The sequence below is a fragment of the Cyprinodon tularosa genome, unplaced genomic scaffold, assembly GCF_016077235.1.
Source record: "Cyprinodon tularosa strain WSP-4 unplaced genomic scaffold, ASM1607723v1 ctg608, whole genome shotgun sequence".
Lineage (NCBI taxonomy): Eukaryota > Metazoa > Chordata > Actinopteri > Cyprinodontiformes > Cyprinodontidae > Cyprinodon > Cyprinodon tularosa.
In genome coordinates this window covers 107,744-130,478 of record NW_024039350.1, presented here as the reverse complement: position 1 = coordinate 130,478, position 22,735 = coordinate 107,744, and the positions used below count along the sequence as shown (strand labels likewise).

General features: G+C 38.0%; 2 protein-coding genes across 3 annotated transcripts; both read right to left on the bottom strand.

Moving 5' to 3' along the window:
- Positions 1 to 94: 94 nt before the first annotated feature.
- Positions 95 to 4,092, bottom strand: ndufb7 (NADH:ubiquinone oxidoreductase subunit B7). 2 transcript variants are annotated; one of them, XM_038307355.1, is made up of 4 exons: positions 3,937 to 4,092; positions 3,708 to 3,841; positions 564 to 732; positions 95 to 260 (listed from the first exon to the last, which is right to left on the bottom strand). In XM_038307355.1, exons 2-4 carry the CDS (start codon positions 3,817 to 3,819, stop codon positions 173 to 175), a joined length of 369 nt encoding a protein of 122 aa, XP_038163283.1. In that variant the 5' UTR covers positions 3,820 to 3,841; positions 3,937 to 4,092; the 3' UTR covers positions 95 to 172. The 2 variants fall into 2 exon arrangements, with proteins under 2 accessions (XP_038163283.1, XP_038163282.1); XM_038307354.1 differs by having other exon boundaries at positions 3,708 to 3,969.
- A 1,958-nt stretch (positions 4,093 to 6,050) lies between these two features.
- zgc:136908 lies at positions 6,051 to 21,982 on the bottom strand. Its single transcript, XM_038307394.1, has 19 exons — positions 21,893 to 21,982; positions 21,388 to 21,446; positions 21,009 to 21,120; positions 20,759 to 20,931; positions 18,829 to 18,971; positions 18,587 to 18,717; positions 17,691 to 17,822; positions 17,483 to 17,585; positions 13,131 to 13,264; positions 12,911 to 13,046; positions 12,715 to 12,827; positions 11,828 to 11,992; positions 10,877 to 10,999; positions 10,574 to 10,786; positions 10,310 to 10,488; positions 10,098 to 10,227; positions 6,714 to 6,872; positions 6,321 to 6,472; positions 6,051 to 6,241 (listed from the first exon to the last, which is right to left on the bottom strand). The coding sequence occupies exons 2-19, from the start codon at positions 21,408 to 21,410 to the stop codon at positions 6,136 to 6,138; spliced, it is 2,427 nt and encodes an 808-aa protein (XP_038163322.1). The 5' UTR covers positions 21,411 to 21,446; positions 21,893 to 21,982; the 3' UTR covers positions 6,051 to 6,135.
- Positions 21,983 to 22,735: the final 753 nt, after the last annotated feature.

Genomic DNA, 22,735 nt, shown 5'->3' with positions numbered 1-22,735 from the left:
CTGATCTCATACTGTTCTATATGAATATACTTATCTCATTCTGTGGATCCAATCTTTTAAGATATTCACACACACAAAAACAGCCATGGGGCACATAGAGCTTGATCTATATTGTTTAATGTGGACAACAGCAGATGTATATACAAAGAAGTACAACCAGATGGTTTCCTGATCATGCAGCTTCTGCTTTGGCCTCAATCCTCTTCTTCCTCAGCTGGAGCCTCCTCTCCCTCTCGTACTCCTTCATACGCATCACATAACTGGAGAAAGGAAGCACAAATGTAGAGACCATAATAGAAATTACAGCAAAAAGAAGCCACGGTAAAAGGGGCCTGCAACAACTGAATATCTTTCCGAATAGCACGGGAGGAAGGATTGTAGAGTTTGGTCATAAAATGGAGGTAACTATCCCCCTAACATTGACCGTTACAGGGTGGCTGGTCAGTTTATAGTAGTTTAGGGGAGATCTTAATTATTTAGTGTGACTTGAATTTTTGCCTCGCAGTTTAAAACAGCATCATAGCGATCCGTTCCACATAAAATGTCTACCGCTGAACACTTACTCTTGGTGCTCACAGTAGTCCCAGTCGTGCCTCTCATGTTTGCAGGCCAGGAAGTTGGGCCAGTTGTCCCTCTTACACTTCATGAGCTTCAGTAGATGGTGTGCACAGTAATCTCTCTGGCCAACAGGCAGCTGGGCCAAGTTCATCTGTTCCTGGGACGCAATCATCTCTGAAAACGGCACAGAACTTTCAGTCCTCCAGGGAGGCTTTAAGCTGACCTTGTTGGACAATTTAAATACCAACATAGCAAAACAGTTATTGTAAAAGACTTTCAATAGTTTAATACTGTATAGATAAGATCAATTTTATTTAGCAGATGAATAAAACCACTTATGATGATGTGGTACCAACAGAGAACTAATCCTAAAACTTATGTGTTTTCATCACAATGTTATTAGAGGATAATGAAATTTACAATTAAAACATCCTGGGTTCATTGAATAACCTAAATGCTAGGCTATAGGTATCTATTTAATTGACTCTAGTTCCTCTTTTACAATGCATTTTACTGTAACAACTGTATCTTCTGGAAACAAAACAAATGAGCTATTCTACTGACAGTTATGTAGATGTGGTAAAAAAAATAAAATTAAAAATAAGCATAGCATCAAAACTATGGCTGGATATTGACTTAAATGTCAAGAATCGATTCAGAACCAATTTTCAATATATAGAATTGATTCTTTTCCATTGAACCGCTCTGGTCACATCTCAAGTTGAATTGCTGTTATTAAAACATTTTTTTTTTTTACATTTTTTACCTGACTGAATTGACTTTATAGTTGTGACACACTTTAATAGAGCTATATCAATATTCAACAACAAAATAAGTAGGACTGAAACAATCAGATTAATGAATAATTTAAATAATTATCAATTTAGTAATAGATTAGTTAACTGGAGCAATAAAACCTTTTTGTCTGTCAATATGCTCTGACCAGAGATCCCAGAGAAGCAAAGTTTTAGTTTTGCCTGGTTTAATTCTTTTTAAAAAGTCTTTAAGGAACTTTTTGCTATCCGATGATTAACCGATTAATCAGAAAAATAATTGACAGATTAATCGATTAACAAAATAATAATTTTTAGCAGGTGATTGTAAGGACAGTGAATCTTTTTTGAATTTTTTTTTTATATGAATTGATCTTTAGGCCTTCATCTGAGACTGAAGTCAGAATTGAAAAAATAGTTTATGTAACAAAGGTCTTACTAAAAATGTTTGCTTTGTTACTTTAAAAATGAACAAAAGGGACTGTAGTTAAGGATATGTACACATTATATTTAAACTTTGGTATTTAACAATAAAAACAACTTTATGAAAAGAAATCTATTTGTCACATATCATAAATCTATGATAAACAATTCTATTGAAATGATAAAAGCAATATAAAGACTTTTTTAAGTAAGTTTTTATAAACTATTTATAGAACTAAAAATGCTTTTTTTTTGTTTTTTATTATTATTATTATTTAAGAAATAGAAGAAAAAAAAGAACTAAAAATGCTAAACTTGTTTTTGCTTTGGGTTCCAAATATACTAAAACACACCATCCCAAAAAAAAAAAAAAAAATCCAAATTCTGATATTTTTTAATGCGATCTTATATCAGTTTCCTTTGCACTAACCAAAAGCTTGTAGATGTTTCACCCCAGTTTTTATTGAAAACTTGCTTCCACATTATGCATGGATCTACATGCCAGCTGCAACTCTCTCTATAGAAAACCCACTTTAAGCTCATTACCACCACCTAAAGGCCTGGAGTGAGAAATGTGTCTTACTCTTATTAATTGTAATGAGGCTTAAGTGAGTAATTGCGATTATATTGCAAATGCAATCACTTATCACTTGCAAATGCAATCACTTCCCCAGCCCTAATCCCAAATAATGGCCTCAGTTTTAGCAGAGTAACTCATTAAACTAAGATTAATTATCCTAAGGAACAGCTGTGCTTTATCTTTACTTTTGTGTTTTTACCCCTTATTTTAATATCATAAATTACTACATAAATTAATGAGCAAACCATTAAAAGTAACATTCTTGCCTATGTGTTATAAATAATATAAGTAGTGGCATTTTCTTTAAAAATTCTTTCCAGCAAGTCAACAAAGTAAAATGATTCATAAACGTCCATACTGTTAAACTGAGCTAATGGTGGTTCCCTCATTATCTAGTTGACAAATTCAAGCTTCTAAAATTTATTAATGTAGTTTTGACAGACATTTTAAAAAAGTAATTTTTAGGAACTATACATGAAGTCTAAATGTATGATTTTAAAGTTTGGGGTAAGGTTAACTCTTTACATACCAATGCTAAGAATGTCAATTTTTAGATTTTTTTTTTAGCAATGGCTGTAAAATGTCAAAGAAAATTCTAAAGTCTAAATTATCTGGTTCTTCTTAATCATGAGAACTTTAACTTGATTTTCAAATATCTGTTTATGGACTAAATATTCATTATAATGAATTGTCAGCAGTTAATCCGTTGATTAATGCGATAAAAACACTAAAGTATTGTTATTAAAATATAAATAAATTGAAAAACTGTGTTTAGATTTAATGTTTTAATTTCAACGTAGAGCGGAAACATTTTTCTATCATTTCAAATCATAATCCAGAATTGAAAAATTACAAAAAAAGAAAAAAAAACTTTTGGGATTTCAAAAAATAATTTTTGTGGAATCTTAATTTTGTGTAAGTCTAATAACTGCTGTAAAACTTATCTGAAAATCTGAATACATTTCGATGTTTTTTATTATAAACATATTTAATTTTTATTTTCTCAAACTTAAACTACATGACTGTAAAGAAAATCTAAATAATAATCATAACATGATGGATATTTTAATGTAAGCTTAACTCACACTTTATATTTTAATATTTGTTGTGCTTTTAAGTATCCTACTGCTCTTTAAATGTAACTTCCAGCTGGATATATGCTGGACTATTATAAAGCAGAGAATATTCCCATTAAATAGGTAAATACAGGTGTTTGGGTCATATGCTAACATTTAGCATTTAGCACAGGCCAGCTTCGTTCAGGTCTCTGAGCCTACATTAGCCAAAGCTAACCCACACAAAATTACGTCAAATTGCCCTGAGACTGAAACAACAGCTTAACGGCTGCAGCCCAGATCAAATTCAACCCCGACCTCTCTCTTTCCTCTCCCCGAAGCCGAAATCAGGGTCGAACTCGAACTTCTTGGCAGGGTCCGGCTCGGTGTCCGTTTGGGTCACGTATCGCCTGACCAGGTTAGCGCCCATGGTAACGGTGATGCTAGCAGCCCTGAAGGGTGAAACGCACGTATCACTGACTGTTTCTGTTTGGTAGGAAAAACTCAAATGTTTACAGAAATATTCTGCTGTCTGCCATTCGGTCACCTCCACAAGCCCCTGCCTCCACTCCCGGTTTCCTGAGCGAATCAAGGTAACTAAAAATGCTTTATCGCCACCTACAGGACAGGGAGGCAAACTGGACAAAATAGGCACCAGCCTACTATGGATGGATGGATGGATGGATGGATGGATGGATGGATGGATGGATGGATGGATGGATGGATGGATGGATGGATGGATGGATGGATGGATGGATGGATGGATGGATGGGTAAAAACAGTGGTAGCTATTTAATGGAATAACACCAAATTACAAGAAATAAGTAACAATAAGTATGTAGATGGTTTTAGGAGCTATTTTCAATAAATTTTTTCTTAGATAAAATTCCCTACCTAATAAAACATCAATAACCTACATTTTATTAGAGCTGTCTTGGTTTCATTCATTAAATCATAAAATTGCATGGAAACAGGTAAACAATTTCCACTGGAAATAATTTATTCTAGAGAAATAAATAAACAAAATATATATCTAAATATAGATCTTGGGATGTCTCTGTAGCAATTTTTACTTTAGATCAGTCATTTAAGAGTAACAGAGAAGCTTGTTAAAAATAATTCTGTGCACATGTGAAGTTTTCATATTTTTTTTACAACTTTCAAATTGTATTTGGATTTATAGTTTAAAATTGGTTACATTTACTTATTTATTTATTTTGTTGAGGTATGTCCAGGAAAAAGTAAGTTTAAGACAACTACTTAAACACAAAATAAAAATAGTTTCCACAGAAAAACAAACTTCCTTCCATCTAATTACTACTGTGATCATGGACCAATTATAACAAATATGGTAAAAACAAACTCTTGCAGCATTCAAGTCATTTTATTTATACACACAATTAACAACACATCATTTCAAGGAGGAAATTCAACCAGACCATACAGTCAAATTCATTCAAAGTTTTCTATCTAAGGAAAACCAGCTGATTGCATCGACTCATTGACACAAAGGCAATCGCTCGCACCAAGCATGCTTGTAGCGACAGTGGAGAGGAAAACTTCCACAAACTTCCAGCAGAACAAGGCTCAGTGTGAGCGGCCACCTGCTGAGGCTGACTGGGGTTTAAGGAGACAGAAGCAGGAAGCAGACATTAAAAAAGAAGCAGCGATACAAAAGTTAACTGTAAACCAGCTCCACAGGCAACCCCTGCAGGAAACACACAGCCAGGGAGACGAGCTCCGAACCAGCTCCCATGTGAGAAGATGAAGAGAGCACATCCTGCCAGTCACAGTCAGAGAAACAGGACTACACTGGAAAACAGGCCGACTTCGAACACCTATATACAAAGGTGTTGATGGCAGCAGCAGGCGGATGCTATCAAATGTATTTTATATACTTATTACAATAGGACATCTTGACATCATCCATACAAAACAGATGATAGAGCTTTTCTGCAATGAAGAGACATGGCCCCAAAAAGCTCTTCTGTATTTAAAAAAAAAATAAAAATTTAATTAACCAATCTGTTTTGAAAAAGAAAAGAATGACGTATTTATGATTTATTTAAATTCTATTTTTACTATTCTTTTTGGTTTTGAGGTTTAATGAAATATAATATACGTATATATAATAAATATAATTAATTGCTCCTGCTTCAAGTTTTTTTTTTCTTGGAGCCAGCTGCTAAACTGGTCTTTAGTTGTAGAAAGTATTTATCAAAATACTAAATACTATTTAGTACTAGCTACATTTTAAACATACAGTTATAAAGAGGTTGTTAAATGTCTTTTAAAGGGTACTTGAAATTTTTTAGTGAGTCAGTTTCTGGTTGGATTACTTTTAAACATAACATCCTTGTGATAATGTCTCATCACAAATACAACATTTTGTGTAAAAGAACCAAAGAGCCACATCAACAAGCATCAAAACTAAACAGCAGAGAACATTTGGTTTTGATGTAAGCATCAACATTTGTATTATTTCCACATAAATTATTTAAAGATTTGTCCTGCATGAAAAATTATTCTTAATGCAGAACAGCTGATGACTGAACAGAAGTCCAGTTCAATACAGGCAAGAAATCAATATTTATTCTAAACTAAAAGAAAAAGAAAAGAAAATTAAATACCGTATTTTGTAAAATATCTCTCTTTTATGTTTGTCTTATCTATCAGTAACATGTTTAGACAAACAATTGTTAATCCCTAGTGTTTTGTCACTAATAGAACCAAAGCATCATCATCATCACTGGTAGAGATCGTCATCCCCTTCCTCTCTGTACAGACTCGGCCTCTCTGATGTAGAACCTGACCCCTGACCCCCAGATCGGGTGCCGGTAGCAGATGGAAATCTGGAGGAAGCAAGTAGGAGTTAGAAATCTGGAGCAAAATGAAAACCAAAGTCAGTTGTCTGTGGCTGCTTTTTCTAACCTGAAGTTCCCGAAACCTCGGCTCTGCTGCAGAGTCTGAGCAAACATCTCATATTTGCGGATGTCGTTGTCACTGACGGAGCGGCGGGCAAAACGCATCGCCTCTTCAAAGTGGTCTTTCCTGATCTCTGGGACCGGATCGAAGTCCTCGTCCTATAAAGGGATAAACAGATGTGTATTGGGTAGCTAGAGCTGTGTTCCTGTGGGTTCACAGTACAGAGGCTGAAGGTCCTTCATCTTATCTTTCACAGCTTGTGTCTGCACCAAGGACACACAGCATAGCCCTGCATAGAGCCGTGACTTTGTTAAGATTAAAGGCAGTTTAAGATACTAACTGACTGAGTTTAACTAAATGTGATGTAGAGATAAAAGAAGAGCAGCTGGGATGTCTGACCATGGGGATTCCTGGTCTGCTCTGCCTCTGACGCTCAGCCTTAATCTCAGCTTCGATGGCCTCACGGATGGCCAGCTTACAAGCTCGCTGGCAGATCTCTGTCAGGTCAGCTCCAGAGAAACCCTCAGTGATGCCAGAGAGAAATTCTAGATCCACATCCTGCAGATAGAAAATCCACCAAAAAAACAAAAAACAATGAAGAGCAGGAAAAAGAATCCACCGCACTGCACAGAGACTGAAACTTTACCTTGGTTTGCTTTTGGAACAACACATTTCAAAGGACCACTAACTTAGGACATGTACGCAGAGCTTGGATTGGACCAGTAATTAAATATTACTATCTTTGCAGTTTTACACTAAAACGATCTAAAAAAAATAGTAGCTGGGATTGTTCTTTTTGAATCAGGAAACTCAAACCAGGCTATTAAGTTCACACCCCCTGAACCATTTCCAATCTTTTCACATTATAGCCACAATTAATAAAATACAAGCGTTGACAAACTTGTAACAGAAATAACTTGAATCTGAAAAAAATTTAGCAATAATTAAATATTCTATGAAAATGAACAAATGGTACTCCGACATTGCTTTCCAACTATGCTTTTAAATAAACTGGCTTGGACTGAAATGATGGGACACTTGAACTTTGACTAACACAATTTATAGGCAATCACTGCATTCAAACAATTCCTGTAACTGTCAACGAGATTTGTGCTCCTCTCAGCAGGTATTTTGGCCCACTCCTCATGAGCAAACTAAGGGAGCCTTTTGAATGTTTCAGCTGCTTCCAAATATGTTAAGTAGGATTTAGGTCATGGATCATAGTAGGCCAATTCTGCATAGTCCAGTGTTTTCCTCTTGGTCATTCTTGGCGGTTTTTTTGCAATGTGTTTGGGTCATTGTCCTGTTAAAGCCCTGTGACCTCCAGCTAAGACCAAGCTTTCAGACTCTGGGCAGCACATTTATCTGTAGAATCCTTTATAGTCTTGACATTTCCTGCAGTGTTTCAAGACACCCACTGCCAGATGAAGCTAAGCAGCCCCAGAGCATCACATAGCTTCCTCCATGTTTCAAAGTAGGGACAGTGTTGACAATGTCTGACTTTAATTTGTTCACTTTCATAGAAATTTTATTCATTATTACTTTTGTCAGATTCAAGTTATTTCTGTGTACATTGTGGGTTTTTCTTTCAGTAAACGAGGGGTACCAACCATTTTGTCCACATGTGTATGTTAAGGAAATGTATGCAGGGGTGTGAAGTAACAAAGTAAAAAAACTTTGTTACTGTACTTTAGTATACTTTTTAGGTATTTATACTTTACTCCATTACTTATTTTTCTCCGTACTTTTGACTTCTACTCATTACATTTTCACACAAGTATGTGAACTTTCTATTCCTTACATTTTTAAAACAAATATCACTCGTTACTCTTGGCTTCAGTTTAATGTTTATAAATATTTATTTCACGTCATGTGCACCATCCAATGCAGGTCATTGGCGCCATCCACATCTAGTAAAAATTAGTGTAATTGGATGAGTCATATAACGCAATCACTCATTGGTTAGCTAAAGGAAATCATCAGAAGCAAGCAGGTGTTCTTCAAACTGCAAACGTGAATTGTCTATGCCATGCTACAATGTGGGATTCAGAAAAAGATGTTGAAATGTCTGAAAGGTCGGACACGGGCGAGAGAGTATCGGGAGATGGAGACAGAGACCACCAAGACCTCCCTCATCCTTGGCCCTATTTCAAAGAATTTTATCGAAATAGTCGAAAAATCGGGCTTTCAATTCATATAGTAGCATCTGGCAGTTTTTTTAAAGGTTACTTTATACTTTTATACTTTAAGTTGTTTTTGGAGCACATACTTTTTCAACATTTACCAGAGTGTTTTTAAACTGCAGTATCTATACTTCTACTTAAGTAACAGTTGTGTGTACTTTTGACACCACTGAATGTATATCAAAAACAACACATGTATTCAGGTGTCCTGTGCCGTTACTTTAAGAAACAGTTTATTATTTAAGGTATTTTCAGGTATATCTCCATTAAGACCTTTGCCCTTCGCTCTTTACAGAATCAAATCAAAGTTTCAGGTCGTGCCAAAAATTCTCAGTTTTACATTAGTGTTGACTTTGACTAGACCAGAGGTCACCATTTAAAAATCTGCAGGTTCTGAATAAAGAAAATCATCAACTAGTAAAGGTCCTGAGACATTTTTAGTGATCTGTGACTTTAAACAGAATTTAACACTTATTTAAAACTAGCATTGTATGCATCCATGTTATACGTTGAATTTTTATATTAAAAAGAAATATATAAATAAAATAGAAAAGTTTTCCATTTTAAAATCTAAAGTGTTTTTTTGAAGTTGAGAACAACAATCTTTCAGTCTGGCATATAGACAATTTCCTGACTCTCATATTTTATAAAAGACTACAAGACTTTAAATCTGGGTTTGAATGGAGACAAAGCCATTCTCAAGCCCTTCCAGGCTCATTCGTGAGCTTATATATTCCCAAAAATTAAGACCGTTTGTTTGAATGATTGGATGCAAACAATCGGTACTTCAACATACCAGGAAGCAGATTTATCATCTCCATCAAAATATTTATCTTATACTAAGAAGCTTAAAAGTTTCAGAAATCCAATCAAAATGCCCAAGAGCACCTCTCACAACATCCATCCATCCATCTTCTAACACGCTTAATCCCAAGTGGGTTCGCGAGGGGTGCTGGTGCCTATCTCTAGCTGTCAATGAGCAAGAGGCAGGGTACATCCTGGCCAGTCCATCACAGGGCAACACAGAGACAAACAGGACAAACAATCATTCACGCACGCACTCACACCTAAGGAGAATTTAGAGAAAGACAATTAATCAAACAGTCATGTTTTCTGGACTGTGGGAGGAAGCTGGAGTACCCAGAGAGAACCCACACATGCTCAGGGAGAACATGCAAACTCCATGCAGAAAGACCCTGGGCTGGGAATCGAACAAAGAACCTTCTTGCTGCAGGGCAGCAGTACTATCTCTTGTGTCACTGAGCAGTCTATCCTAGTAATCTTTTTTCTTTCTTTTTTTTTTGTAACAGGGATCCTAGTTATCCCTTATATGGTCAACATCTTACAGTTTTCCTTTGCACATTACTGATTGATCTAGCAATTAAAAACATTGTTCTAATAGGACAACATGTAAAAAGTCTGAGGGGTGTGAACACTTCTAATACAAAAAATAGGATAATATGATGAGGGGTATTTTTTAGTTAAGATTGACTGTGTTATGTTCATCAACTGCACTTATTTAACATTTTGTCCCTTATTTAACTGCAGAAACCTGAGAGGGAGATTAATCAGCTGAGAAATGTGCCGCTGCTTTTCTTACTCTTGCGATAGGTGATTTGCGCAGATTGGCTTTAAGAATCGCTGTGCGAGAAGGTTTGTCGGGAAGCGGGATGTAGATGAGCTGATCCAGACGGCCTGGCCGCAGGATGGCTGGGTCTATGATGTCCGGCCTGGTATATTGGGGGGAGGGAAATCAGCCTGGATTTTCATCTCTTTACATTTAATCAGAGCAGACATGCACAAAGGCGGCACCTGTTTGTGGCACCGATGATAAAAACATTCTTTTTGTCTGACATGCCGTCCATCTCAGTTAGAATCTGGTTGATGACTCTGTCGGCGGCACCGCCGGCGTCCCCCGCCCCCCCTCCTCTGGACTTGGCAATGGAGTCCAATTCATCAAAAAACAAGATGCAGGGGGCTGCCTGTCTGGCCTGCAGAGAGAAGGAAAATGGCAGAAGGGCAACAAACAAAGCTCTGACCATAAATCAATTCATTTTCCTGCTATAAACTCCTCACCTTATCAAACACATCTCTGACGTTGGCCTCGGATTCTCCAAACCACATGGTGAGCATCTCAGGCCCTTTGATGGACACAAAGTTAGCCTGACACTCGTTGGCAATGGCCTTCGCCAGGAGCGTTTTCCCGCAGCCCGGAGGCCCGTAGAACAGAACCCCACGAGACGGCGTCATCCCAAACTTCAGGAACTTGTCAGGGTACTCCACTGGATACTGAGGACATTAATATGAACATAGATGGATGGTTTAAGGGAGATATGGCTTTGGTTGTCACACAGATTATGCGGCCAGTGTTTCCTCCACCTGAACAAGCTCCTGGAGCTCTCGCTTGACCTCGTTGAGACCACCGATGTCCTCCCAGTTGACCTGAGGAACCTCTGCAACTGTCTCTCTGAGAGCCGATGGGTTGCTTTGACTCAGTGCCCACTAAACGAACAGCGGTTATGAGGATTATTACCAAAACGATTAAAGAAAATACCATAAAATGTTAAACCTTCATTGAGTGTTTTGTATTTTTATATACGTTGTGATCAAACTTTCCCTTTATCTCCTAATTTGACAGGAGGTTTATTCCAGGTATTCAGGTATATAATGGTATGTATAAGCCTTTGACTGTTTTTTTCCCTCCATTTTCTAACCAGTGATTTTAACTGACTGAGGGTAAAGAGGTTATGATGAATCATCTTTGGTGACATTTCCATAAAAAATGCAGAGAAATGTTGTGTTTGAGCCAGATTTATAGATTTGTTTCTCTGAAATGAATTGCTGGCCAAGTAGTTAGAGCAGAGGGTGTTTGAGACCAAAGAAGGCTTCCATTTCCCCGGTTTGAGTCCTAAAGACCTGCAAAACTGGCTCCTTGAGCAAGAACATCTTAATTCTCCCTCAGCTAACACAGTGGGAGCACATTACTCCCTGACGGATGGGTTAATCACAGAGGACATATTGCATTGAAAGTTTCAGAATATCTATTAAAAAAACAGATGATTATCATTAAAGATCCAAAACCCAAATGGCTTCATCAGTCAGCTCAAGTTGCCAAACAAAGAAGTCACTAGTTAAACAAAATTGGTCAAGTACTGTTTGGAAAATAAATCATAATGGCATTAAAACTACATTAAGAATTTCAAGAAGGCAGAGGAAGAAGTTTGGCTTACTGGGGGTAAAAAAATAAATGCAGGAATAAGGATAAGTACAGCCTTTTATACAGATCTAAGGCATTTGAACAAACAGCATAAGTGGATTTTAACTATTTACTTGGAAGTCGTCCATGGTGACAGCCAGAGAGTTGAGCAGGTCGGCATCGATGGTTTCGTCCTCCAGATCGATGAGCGTCATCTTCTTGCGTATTGCTTGCAAAGCAGCTTCTGAGCACAAAGCAGCCAGGTCGGCGCCAACGTGTCCATGTGTTTCCATGGCGATCTGAGACACACAGAATCTTCAGACAAGTGACAGCATGCATACTTCGATGCTATTTGCATGGAAGAAGCACATTTTATTTCATAAGGAATATGTGATTTAAATAGTAATCTCTATAGCTTTTTAGTTGTAAAGAAACAACATAATAAAAAAAACAAAGGCCAAAGGCCAAACTTTTTTATTTAGATTTTATGTAAAAATTCAATGCAATGGGGGGCAGAAAAGTAGAAATAAAATGTTCTTCAAAAAATGTTTTAATGAATATTTTATTTATAAATGTTGGAGATCTACCTGTTTTTCAGTGTAGTCCTGTTTCTCTGACTGTGACTAACTGTATGTGCTCTCTTTCATCCTCTGACATGTGAGCTGGCTCGGAGCTCATCTGGCTGGCTGTGTCTTTCCTAGATAGGGGCGCCTGTGGAACTGGTTTACAGTTGCCTTTTGTATCTCTGCTTTTTGCTACATGCCTGCTTCTGTCTCCTTGAACCCCAGTAGGCCTCGGCAGATGGCCGCTCACACTGAACCTGGTTCTGCTGGAGGTTTCTACCTTTTCAAAGGGAGTTTTTCCTCTCCACTGTTACTACAAGCATGCTTGGTGTGTGAGGGGTTGCTGTCGAGTCAATGAATCGATGCAATCAACTGGTTTTCCTTAGATAGAAAACTTTAAAACAATTGTCTCTACTAAGTGCCTTGAATTGAATGTAACCTAAACTGCAGCTGCTCACCTTCTCCAGATCGACATCATCTGCTAGTTTCATGTTTTTGGTGTGGATCTGCAGGATCTCCAGTCTGCCAGTGGAATCGGGGATCCCGATGTCGATCTCTCGATCAAACCTGCCTGCAGAGCAGCAGGGTTGCCATGAATACATCTGTATTTTGGTGTGTGTCTTTCTACGTGTGTGTGTCTGTGGCCATGCTGACCGAAGCGTCTCAGAGCCGAATCAATGCTGTTCGGCCGGTTGGTTGCTGCCATCACAACAACATGAGCTCTTTGCTTCAAACCATCCATCAGGGTCAGGAGCTGAGATACAATGCGCCTCTCCACCTCACCGTGAGTCTATGTGCATGCAATGATTTAACAAATAAAAGAAGATATGTCAGTTTCCAATAAAAAAACCTAGACTTCCTCCTCTTTGCCCACCTTCTCTCGCTTAGGAGCGATGGCATCCAGCTCATCAATGAAGACGATGGCCGGGGCGTTGCTCTCTGCCTCCTCAAACGCTTTTCTCAGGTTGCTTTCAGACTCCCCTGCCAGCTTGCTCATGATCTCAGGACCTTGTGACAGAACATGTTAAGATATTTTGCACTGAGCTAAAAACAAGAGAACCCACTTTGCTACATGACTTCAGTTTTTGATTTTTTTGGTTTGTTTTAGAGAGCTTGGTTCCTGCTTGGCAGCAACTGCTGCCTTTGGATGAAAAGTCAACTTTATCGGCCAAGTTTAAAACAAGGAACTTGAGCTTGGTTTCCATTGCATCATATCAACTTTAGTGAAATATGTCTCTGAAACATGTAAACACTTCTATTGGTTCTTTACTTAGAAAGTTTACTTCTGTCCTAGTTCTGAGTTTTCAAACCATCAACAACATGTTTAAGGTGAGGTCACTTAATTGTAATTGGATGCACAGTATATCAAGGAGAATTGCTTTATGATGGAAGCTCTTGTAATGCTCTTGTCTCTTGTACTAAAGTCAATCTCCTCAGCAGTGTTCTTACACCTATATTAGGAAGCTTTTTGTTGACTTGACTTTCCTTTCTGTCATGCCGGCCGTGAAACGCCACAGCCTGGGTTTATCAGCACTGCTTTGCTCCTGGAGCATTGACTTCCTCTCTAACAGGCCCCACCTAGTGAGGAGACGGAAACTCATAACTGTCCAAAAGATCCAAAACACTGGCACTCAGCCTTCCAAACCACGAGCATGATTGTGAAATCCCTCACCCACACCACTGTCATATCTCTTAGTCGTAAAGACTTCCTCAAGAGTTGCAAATCTTAAATGAACCTTTTTGTTATTTTTGGTCAGCAGCAGTTTTCACTGTCTCCACTACATCTCTTTCTCGTGGTTAAAGAATCAAGAATCTTTACTGTTACTAATTAAATTTAATTCTGTTTATCCATATAGAGCCAATTCACAACATATTTAATCTCAAGGCCCTTTACAAAGAGAATTCAATCAAATCATAGTTAGATTGGTTCAAGTTCTATATATAAGACCAGCTGACTGACTCAACAGCAATCCCTCAAACCAACCATGCATTATGAAAGCATAATTCAATTATGCATAGACTCCTGGCTTAAAAGGCACAAACAATTCAAAGACAGAAATAAAAAATTTTTGCAGAAACAAAACAGATTTATAGAGAAAATATTTATATAGACATGGAATATCTAGTTTGTAACCACAAAACAGGCTTAAATTTGAAGGCAACAATACTTTTGCTAAGTTTTTTAAGATGTTTTCACACCTATCCAAGAGTCGTTGGCACAAGAAAAGAATCCGACAATCCAGAAGGACAATGGGTGGTTATTGGATTTGCATCTGACTTGGAATGTGCTGAGGATGATGGACCTCTATTTTGCATAAATACAGTACATCAGCTCTCCATCTACAGCCAACTATAGCGAGCCAACAGAACTAACGAAGACTCCTGGATAGGTGTCGAAAGATCTTCAGAAAAAAACAGAGAGAGAGTCCAGTTGCTTTCCATTTAAGCATATTTTTTAGTTGCCCTGACCAACATGACTGAGAACTATATGTCAGACTCTATAACCTGCCCATGTCATTTACACTGCTCGATTTGCACTCCTTGTAAGATGCTATTTTACTTTTTAGATTTTATATCCATATTTTTATCTTAAGTGTATATATTAGTCTATTTTATTGCATGCCTTGTTTTAGATATTTATATAATTTTATTTACCTATTCCATATGATATGTTTCATGTTGCACGATTGTACCACAAAAAATTCCTAGTTTGTGAACTCCTTCACTAATAATGGCAATAAACCTGATTCTGATTCTGAACTAACACAGGCATGTCTGGTCTGTAGTAAGACATAGGAATGATTGTCAACAGCGGTGCTGTGTTTGCATAAAGTACAGCTAGTGCCAGTCCAGAGATGAGATGATGATCTGTTTGATTATCAGCAGGGAGCATGAGCAAAAGTTAACTTGAGAATGGATGCGTATTTAACTGAGAAAGGGGTGTTAGGGCAATTACTTTCACAGCTACAGACAGGAAGTTTGTATGTTTTGGATAGATTTTTCTAAATTGATTTGAAACAGTGTATAGTAATATGTTTTTTTTCTTCCTGGGCTCCGCTCAGACCTCGTACTTGGAGTAATGTGGTATGTCAGCCACTCTGAAAAGGTTAGTCACTGTTAGGTTTCTGTTTTCTTTGATGTTTTTCTTTTGAGTATCCAGTTTTTCTTTTCTCCTTGTTTCTTAGTTTTTATGGTTTAATTCTTAGTTTATTGTGTTCTTTGGTTTTTTCTAAGTTACTGTCCTAGTCTTGGTTCTGTTATATTTTCTTTTTAGTGTTCAGTTTTGCTTTGCTCGTTGTTTTCTAGTGTTAGTGGTTTTATTTTTATTTTGCTGTGTCCTCTAGTTTATTCCTAGTTACTGTTTCAGTCTTGGTTCTGTTATGTTTTCTTTTGAGTGTTCAGTTTTACTTTTCTCCATGCTTTTTAGTCTTAGTGGTTTAATTATTATTTTGTTGTATTTTCTAGTTATTGTCAGTCTTCCAGGTTTTTCATTTGTTGCCCTCTGCTGCCCTCTTGTGTTCTCTTTTTTCCCTAGCTCCTGTTTTGTTTCTGCTTCTGTGCTCACCTGTTTCCTATCTGCTCATTAGCCCCCTCTTTGTCTCTGTCTCCTTTAAAAGCTCTCTCTGTTCAGTTCCTCTTTGCCCGGTCCTCGTCTAACTTCGTCTTACCCCCAGATTCCACATACTCCATCAGCGCTCCGCTCCGCCCCGCTGACGTACGTCGTGCGGAGCGCTTGTCTTTCATGGAAATCAATGAGAGCTGTTCCACATCCACCGCTACTCCTCCGCTCGTCTCCGTCCACGTACGTCTTCTCCGTCCGTCACCGACAAATTACGGAGCCGAGCTATTTTTTGCTCCGCTCCGGTCCGGCCAGGTCAAGATCCGCAATTGCAATAGCACCAAACAGGAAAAAGAACATCGACAAATTCCGGTTCGTCAAATTAAAATATAGCAGCAACAGATCGGTGACTAGAAATTATAGCACAATTCTTACATATATATAAAAAAAAAAAATCTAACACCGTTTATTTAAATGATTGGGTCCAAACTATTGGTCTATTGGTCAAACTATTGGTATGACTCTTGTATGTATGTAAACACACACACACACATATATATACGTATATATATATTCTCTAGCTTTTTCCCCAACTGGAGCTTTCTTTCCAAACATACGGCTTTATGATCAGTTTCACGCAAATTAATAGCGATATAATATATCGGACGAAATTGTTTTTATAAGCATTTTTTATTAAAGAATTATAAATACTTCGATAAACATATTTAAATAATTTTTGTGCCAATTAAGGCCTTGATTTAAAGAAAAAATGAATGAATTGTAATTTTTTTAATGATCCGCGGCAACCCTGGTTCATCTCGCGCATGCTCTCTACGATCTCCAAGGAACTCAGAGCCGAGCGGACGGGACCACAGCGGCGGCTGTATGCTGTGCTTTGCGCAGGCGGTCTGGAGCGCAGCGGGGCTGAGCGGAGCGGAGCGCTGACGGAGTATGTGGGATTTCAGGGTTACTTGCTTCAACTTCGTCTCTCTGAGCCTTCCTCCTAGAGTTTTGATTCCCCTGATGTCTCCATGGTTTTCTGGTTTGAATTTTACTTATTTTTTCATGTTTTGAATTTAGAATTTTTGGACTCTTGGTTTCTTTTTTGTTTTGAACTTTGTTTTCCCTTTTTTTGGATTCTTGGTTGAATGTTTGTTTTGACTTTGTTTTTCTTCAACTCTTCTTTAAATCTACTATAATTCACCTCTGCCTGCCTGCCTCTGCTTTTGGGTCCTCAATCCACAAACAAATTCTGACAGTCACTGTTTTCTTCATTGACAGGTGATGTCTAGACTTGTAGTTTGCTTGAGTCTTACAGTCTTAGAAACAGCTTTTTAAATCTGGGTAGACTGATTGATGGAAGTGAACTGTGTTCTTATCTGTTCCTGGATTTCTTTGGGAGATTGGGTGTGTTTAAAATGGGTATTGCTTTTTGAAAGCTGTTAGCCTGCATGCTCTGTTTAGGTGTTTTCTTGATTATACAAGCCTGGAAGTGACTAGTGAAAATGAATTCAGCCACTGAAAAAATGTGGATACCATACTTAATTTCTTATTTACAAGGTCTAGTTAACCAAAATAGTGTTTATCAGAAACATGTCTGTGCTAATTGATTCATAACCAGTAGAAATCTATATGGCAACCTTTTTCATTCTGAGCAAAAGGCTTACCGTTAATTAGGAAGAAGAAGGCACCAGTTTCATTGGCTACTGCTCGGGCCACAAGGGTTTTCCCAGTACCTGCAGGGCCGTAAAGCAGGATACCTCTGGGGGGCTGAGACAGATAACAAGAGAAGAGACATGCTAAATGTTAGGATTTATTATTAATATTATTATTTTTAATAAATGGATTTAAATGACTAGTTTAGGAGCATGACACCTTAACTCCTATTGCCTTGAAGAGTCCTGGATGTCGGAGAGGAAGCTCCACCATCTCTTTGATCTGAGCAAGCTGCTTCCGACAGCCTCCGATGTCATCATACCCGACATCATTTAGATTCTCCTCTTCATCCTGTCATAAAAAGCAGGAAAAAACAGGATTATCTAACAATCAGATGAAGATATTCAAACATGTGAAAACAGGACACATTTTAATTGTGTCTTTGGAATATTACTTCATGGGAAACGTCAAATTCAAGCATTGTGATTAAACCAGTTGCCCCTTTCTGCTTTCAATACAAGCTTAAAACCAGTTCATTAACTTCTGAATATTACATTCTGTGCTTGAAAAAGTATTCATAATTTACCTTTGAGATATTGAAACTTCCCCTTGATTGTCTCCCTGGCCTGTGCACTGTTTCTTGGTCTTCATGGTGTTTGTTCATGATTAACCTCTAACAAACCTTTCACTGAACAGCTGTGTTCAGGTGAAATCATATTTATTTGTTGGGTCACTTTTAAAAGCATTGGATTCCAAGGAATTCATTAGTTGATATCAGACCAAAGGGCACTAAAGGCAAATGGTCGCTACACTTGAATGTGCCTGGTATCAGCTACAGGACGCAAAAAAAAGAAACCTAAAAACATTATAACCTACAGAAAAGCTGCACATGCAGGATATCACTGATTAGAGGCTGGATTTATAAACACCATTTTAGGGTGTAACATGAAAAAATGCGAAAGATTTCATGTGTGGGGACTGACCCAACTGACTTGGGTACATAACTCCAGAACCAAGTCTGCAAAGTTCCTACTTTTTCTCTACAAGAACCAAGGACTCAGAGGAAATGTTTTCAGTGAAACCCACCTCATTCTTTCTAAGTAAAACACACACACCTCTCTTTTGATTGCCTCTCCTTCGCAGTAGATGACAGTGTCTGGGGCAACAATGCAGTGAGGGCTCGGGTCCGTCTCTACCACCTTGAACTCTACAGCTCGCATGCCCCCCCTCACCAAGAAAATGTCACCTGGTGTCAAACAAAAGACATCACAATTCACTCAGCAACACATAGAAGAAACATTTAGGGTGATTTATTGTTTCATATCAGAAAACTAGTTGTACGATCCTGTTTTTATACCTTTGTGTACAGGCCGGTATGCTTCTAGAAAATATGGCTTGAGGAAAACGTCAAACAGGTTCCCTGTCAGACCCTCTATGGTGTCATCAATAGGAAGGACATGGATCTTTTTCCCATACTTGATATCAGGGCAGGCATGGATGCTGGCAAATCAAAAACATTAGCTTTTATTACATAATAAAGTATATATTTCAGTAATCTTGAGTAATATTAATTTCTGTAAATTATTCTGTGGATAAAAAAACTATACCTCTGTTCATCTGTCTATCTCTAAAAGAAAATCAATCTGAAAGTGGGATTTCATTAAAAAAATGTAGGATTCACATTTATCAAGTAATCATCATAGATAAATAACACTTTAAATAAAGAGAGCTAGTAAATAAAAACCTGACTCAAATGTATAATTTTCAACTAGCAGTTATTTATCAATGTGAGCTAACCTAAAACATACAAAAAACAGAACAACCAACACTAACTCTAACTTCAGAATAAATAAAGTGTTAATAACCCAGATAATTACCACTAGGCAACTGTTAAACTGTTGCCTAGTGGTAGAGCTCCTTGTTAAACAGGTCAACAAGGAGAAAAAAACCCCGGAAAAAGTCAAAATCCTCAAAGAGAGGGATTTTTGACCTTGATCTAACTTCTAGTTTTGGCTCTAAGTAGGAAGGGAAAGAATTAAAGGAGGAAACAAAATCAAGATTGGAGACTTTATTTCACATAGGGCCAGATTACTGGCATACTATTTTTTTTCTCCAATGATAAATGAATTCATCATTAAAATTCAATTTCTTTGCTCATCTGAAACACTTAGGTGCTGTCAGGGGTTGTGGAGGTTTTTGGAGGACTTAAATGCAGAGATGGAATCTGAGGTGGTTTCTTGCAGATTAAATGACCAATGATGGCCAATGAAGCATAAACCCCAAAAATAAGTGAACAAGGAACACAGGAACCAGAATAAATGGAAACATATAGGTTAAGGAGGGAATGAAAGGATTGAGATAATCCAGCAATCAGTAACTGCAGAGGAGGAGTATTAATGCAAACACAACAAAGACTGGAGTAATCAACTGATTGGGAACAAGTGGAGGATCTAGAAGGGAGCTAGGGAAAGGAGACTGACACAAGAGGGCAAACAAAAATACAGAAGAACTCAAATACATCCAGAAAACAACTGGAATAGCACAAAGTGAAGATGAAATCAATGAGCTCACGAAGAAAAAACTTAAACAGAATCAAAAAGTGCAAAACCATGACAGGTGACAATAAGGCAAAAGACAGAAGAAGTGTATGCATGGCTAAATACTTTTTAGCTGATGTGAGGAGCTGTAGCTCTGAGGTTTCTTTTTATCCAGTCTAAAAAAGCTGAAAAAAGTTGCTCACAATTACTGACTTTTCGGGGTTTTATTTGTTCTGTTTTATTTAAAAAATGTTTTAAAACCCGCCACAGATATGAATTAGCTTGTGCTATAATCTGTGTATCAAAATGTGTTGTTTTTTTTCCAGTTTGTTTGTTGTTGTTGTTTTTAGTTTTGTTTGAGCATTACATTTTCCCTTAAATAATAGACCATATTACTATTGGATAAGCTTCAGTGAGAAGGAGTCCTCAGGAAGGACTGATCGACCAATCAGAAGCCAATTTTAGATAACATGACAGCTATTTCATATTGAATGGTGTAATTTGACCAAAATTTCTCCGTTACACATCAGAGAAACATCTCATCAGTCCAAAAATCTAAAAGTCTATTCTATTTTAGCCATATAGTTGTCACCGGATGACTAAAGTTCTTTGGGGAAATCAGCCATTACAAATCCATTTCTAGACATGGCAATAAACCATTATGCAGCAGGTGGTAACGGTGACAATGAGTGGCAATGGGAGTTTGCTTTGACTGTACGTGATCATCCTATAGCTGTTCTACAGACCTACCTGATGACATCACCAAGACGGACACGCAGGTTGTTGCGCGTCACCCTGTTCATCCGAATCCTCTCATCCCCACAGGTGTTATCCGTCAGGACAATGCACACAGTCTGCCGCCGTTTTCGTCCTCTCAACACCACGGTGTCCCCGCGGAAGAGCTGCAGCTCCTCCGTCTTGTTCTAATGTTGACAGACCAGTCTTAGTGCAAACTCACTGTCATGAATCTGTTGTCGGGTCAACTTATGTAGAGGCGCACCTGCGATAGGCTGACAATGCTGCTGTCTTCATTGAGCGCTTCGTCCACAATCAGTCGATTGGGTCTGTGTTTCTGCTTCAGGATGGCAGTGGAGAAATCCTCTCCCTTTGGGCTTCCATACACAGACACGTTGACACTCTCACATCAGGCAGCACATGCTCTACACACCATGATCTAATTTCTTCATGTGACTCTGAGCTGTATTTAGAATCTCTTTGGCTCTCCACAGAAAAAAAATGACTTTTTTCCCTAATAAACCTAAAATATCTAAATTCTTTTGGAGTTTATGATGAAATACTTGATTTACTTTCAATACAAATCAAGATCTGTGTTAATCAGACTTTTAATCTATTTTAAAACAATGCAGTTGTTTACTCACTCGGCTCCTCCTGGGCCTGGCATCTCCTCTCCCCTTTGTTTTCAGAGAAGCTCACTATGCTGCAGAATATTCAACAGATGAGCTTTTATGCTTCAAAGCTTTCAGCTTTCTTTTTTCAGTCTTTGGTGATCTTGTGGTCTTCAGAGGCCAAAAGGTTCCCAGAAGACTCTCAGGATGTCCTTTTTTCTTCTATACTCTCCTTTCTTCAGTCTTCATGTCTGCAGGGGCTGCATTCTGCCTGTTTGGTATGACCGCGTCTGTCTGCTTTGCCTGTTATAACTCCAACATGAGCGCCCACACATGCCGGGATCCCTGGCACTTACCTCGAAGGCCGTCCCAAAGCGGCTACAGTGTGATATTTACTCCTAACCCAAACAAGATCTAAGCTGCTCCCAGCAACTGATGAATATTCATGGTTCTAAAGCAAATTTTCCAATAAAGGTACTCAAAAGAGTATCCATAGTTTTGCCATGTCTTATTTTTAAAGGCGATAGTTTGTTTTTACCTCCGATTGTGTGACTGAAAGGAGCTCCTGTCGTGACGCAGCTGCTCTAAACTGTCAGGGGTCCTGAAATGCTGCCCGTGAATGCTCGTGTTGGGTATTCCTCTTCATTCAGCGCTCTCATATGTTGTCATGTAGCAACTACAATGTATTGAATTGGGATTTTATTTCCTAGTATTGGATTAAGCCCTCTTGACTGTGATACTCATAATAAACTCAAGCACAACTAAAGTCCATTAACTCAATCTGAAAGCTCAGGTGTTTCTTTTTTTTGAGTTTTTACAGCACTAGTGGCCCATTTTTCTGACAGTAGGCTGACAGGAAAGGGGGTATGAGAGAGGGGGATTGGAACCCAGGTGGACCGCATAAAGCCTTGGTACATGGGTCGTGCGCACTAAACACTGCACCATCTGCACGCCCCCAAAAGCTCAGCTGTTTTATTGCAATTTAATGTTGTGACGTAATGTTCTGAGGACAAAAAAAGTTGTTAGGCCAAAAATAAAAGCTAGATTTGATCTCAAATCATGGTCAAACTGTTAACCCTGCACACATATGGAATAAATTCATATGCATTCAAAATATAAGAACTTCTTAGCAAAAATTATTCAGTTCCAAGTAAAACATATAACTAAGTTAAAATATCTTAAAACTAGTGAAACACAACTAAATTAGTAACCTACTATGTACACATTCCTTTGTGATTACCTCTTTGAAGGGGTTAACCTTTGGTATTTGCATATTTGTAAGTTGCCTGTCTTTTATCTTTTACTCCTTTGCCTTGGTTTAACTATTGGACAACCAAATCTGTGTCTCATGCTGGACATGTTCTCTATTTGAATGTTTAAT

Coding starts and splice junctions, on each gene's coding strand:
- ndufb7 (XM_038307355.1), bottom strand. CDS start 3,819: ATGGGCGCTAACCTGGTCAGGCGATACGTGACCCAAACGGACACCGAG. Junction 733..3,707: donor CGGGGAGAGGAAAGAGAGAG/GTCGGGGTTGAA, acceptor TGCCGTTTTCAG/AGATGATTGCGTCCCAGGAA. Junction 261..563: donor GACTACTGTGAGCACCAAGA/GTAAGTGTTCAG, acceptor TCCTTTCTCCAG/TTATGTGATGCGTATGAAGG.
- zgc:136908 (XM_038307394.1), bottom strand. CDS start 21,410: ATGCCAGGCCCAGGAGGAGCCGA. Junction 13,265..17,482: donor CTTCTTCTTCCTAATTAACG/GTAAGCCTTTTG, acceptor TTCTGTCACAAG/GTCCTGAGATCATGAGCAAG. Junction 6,473..6,713: donor GCAGACCAGGAATCCCCATG/GTCAGACATCCC, acceptor ATCCCTTTATAG/GACGAGGACTTCGATCCGGT.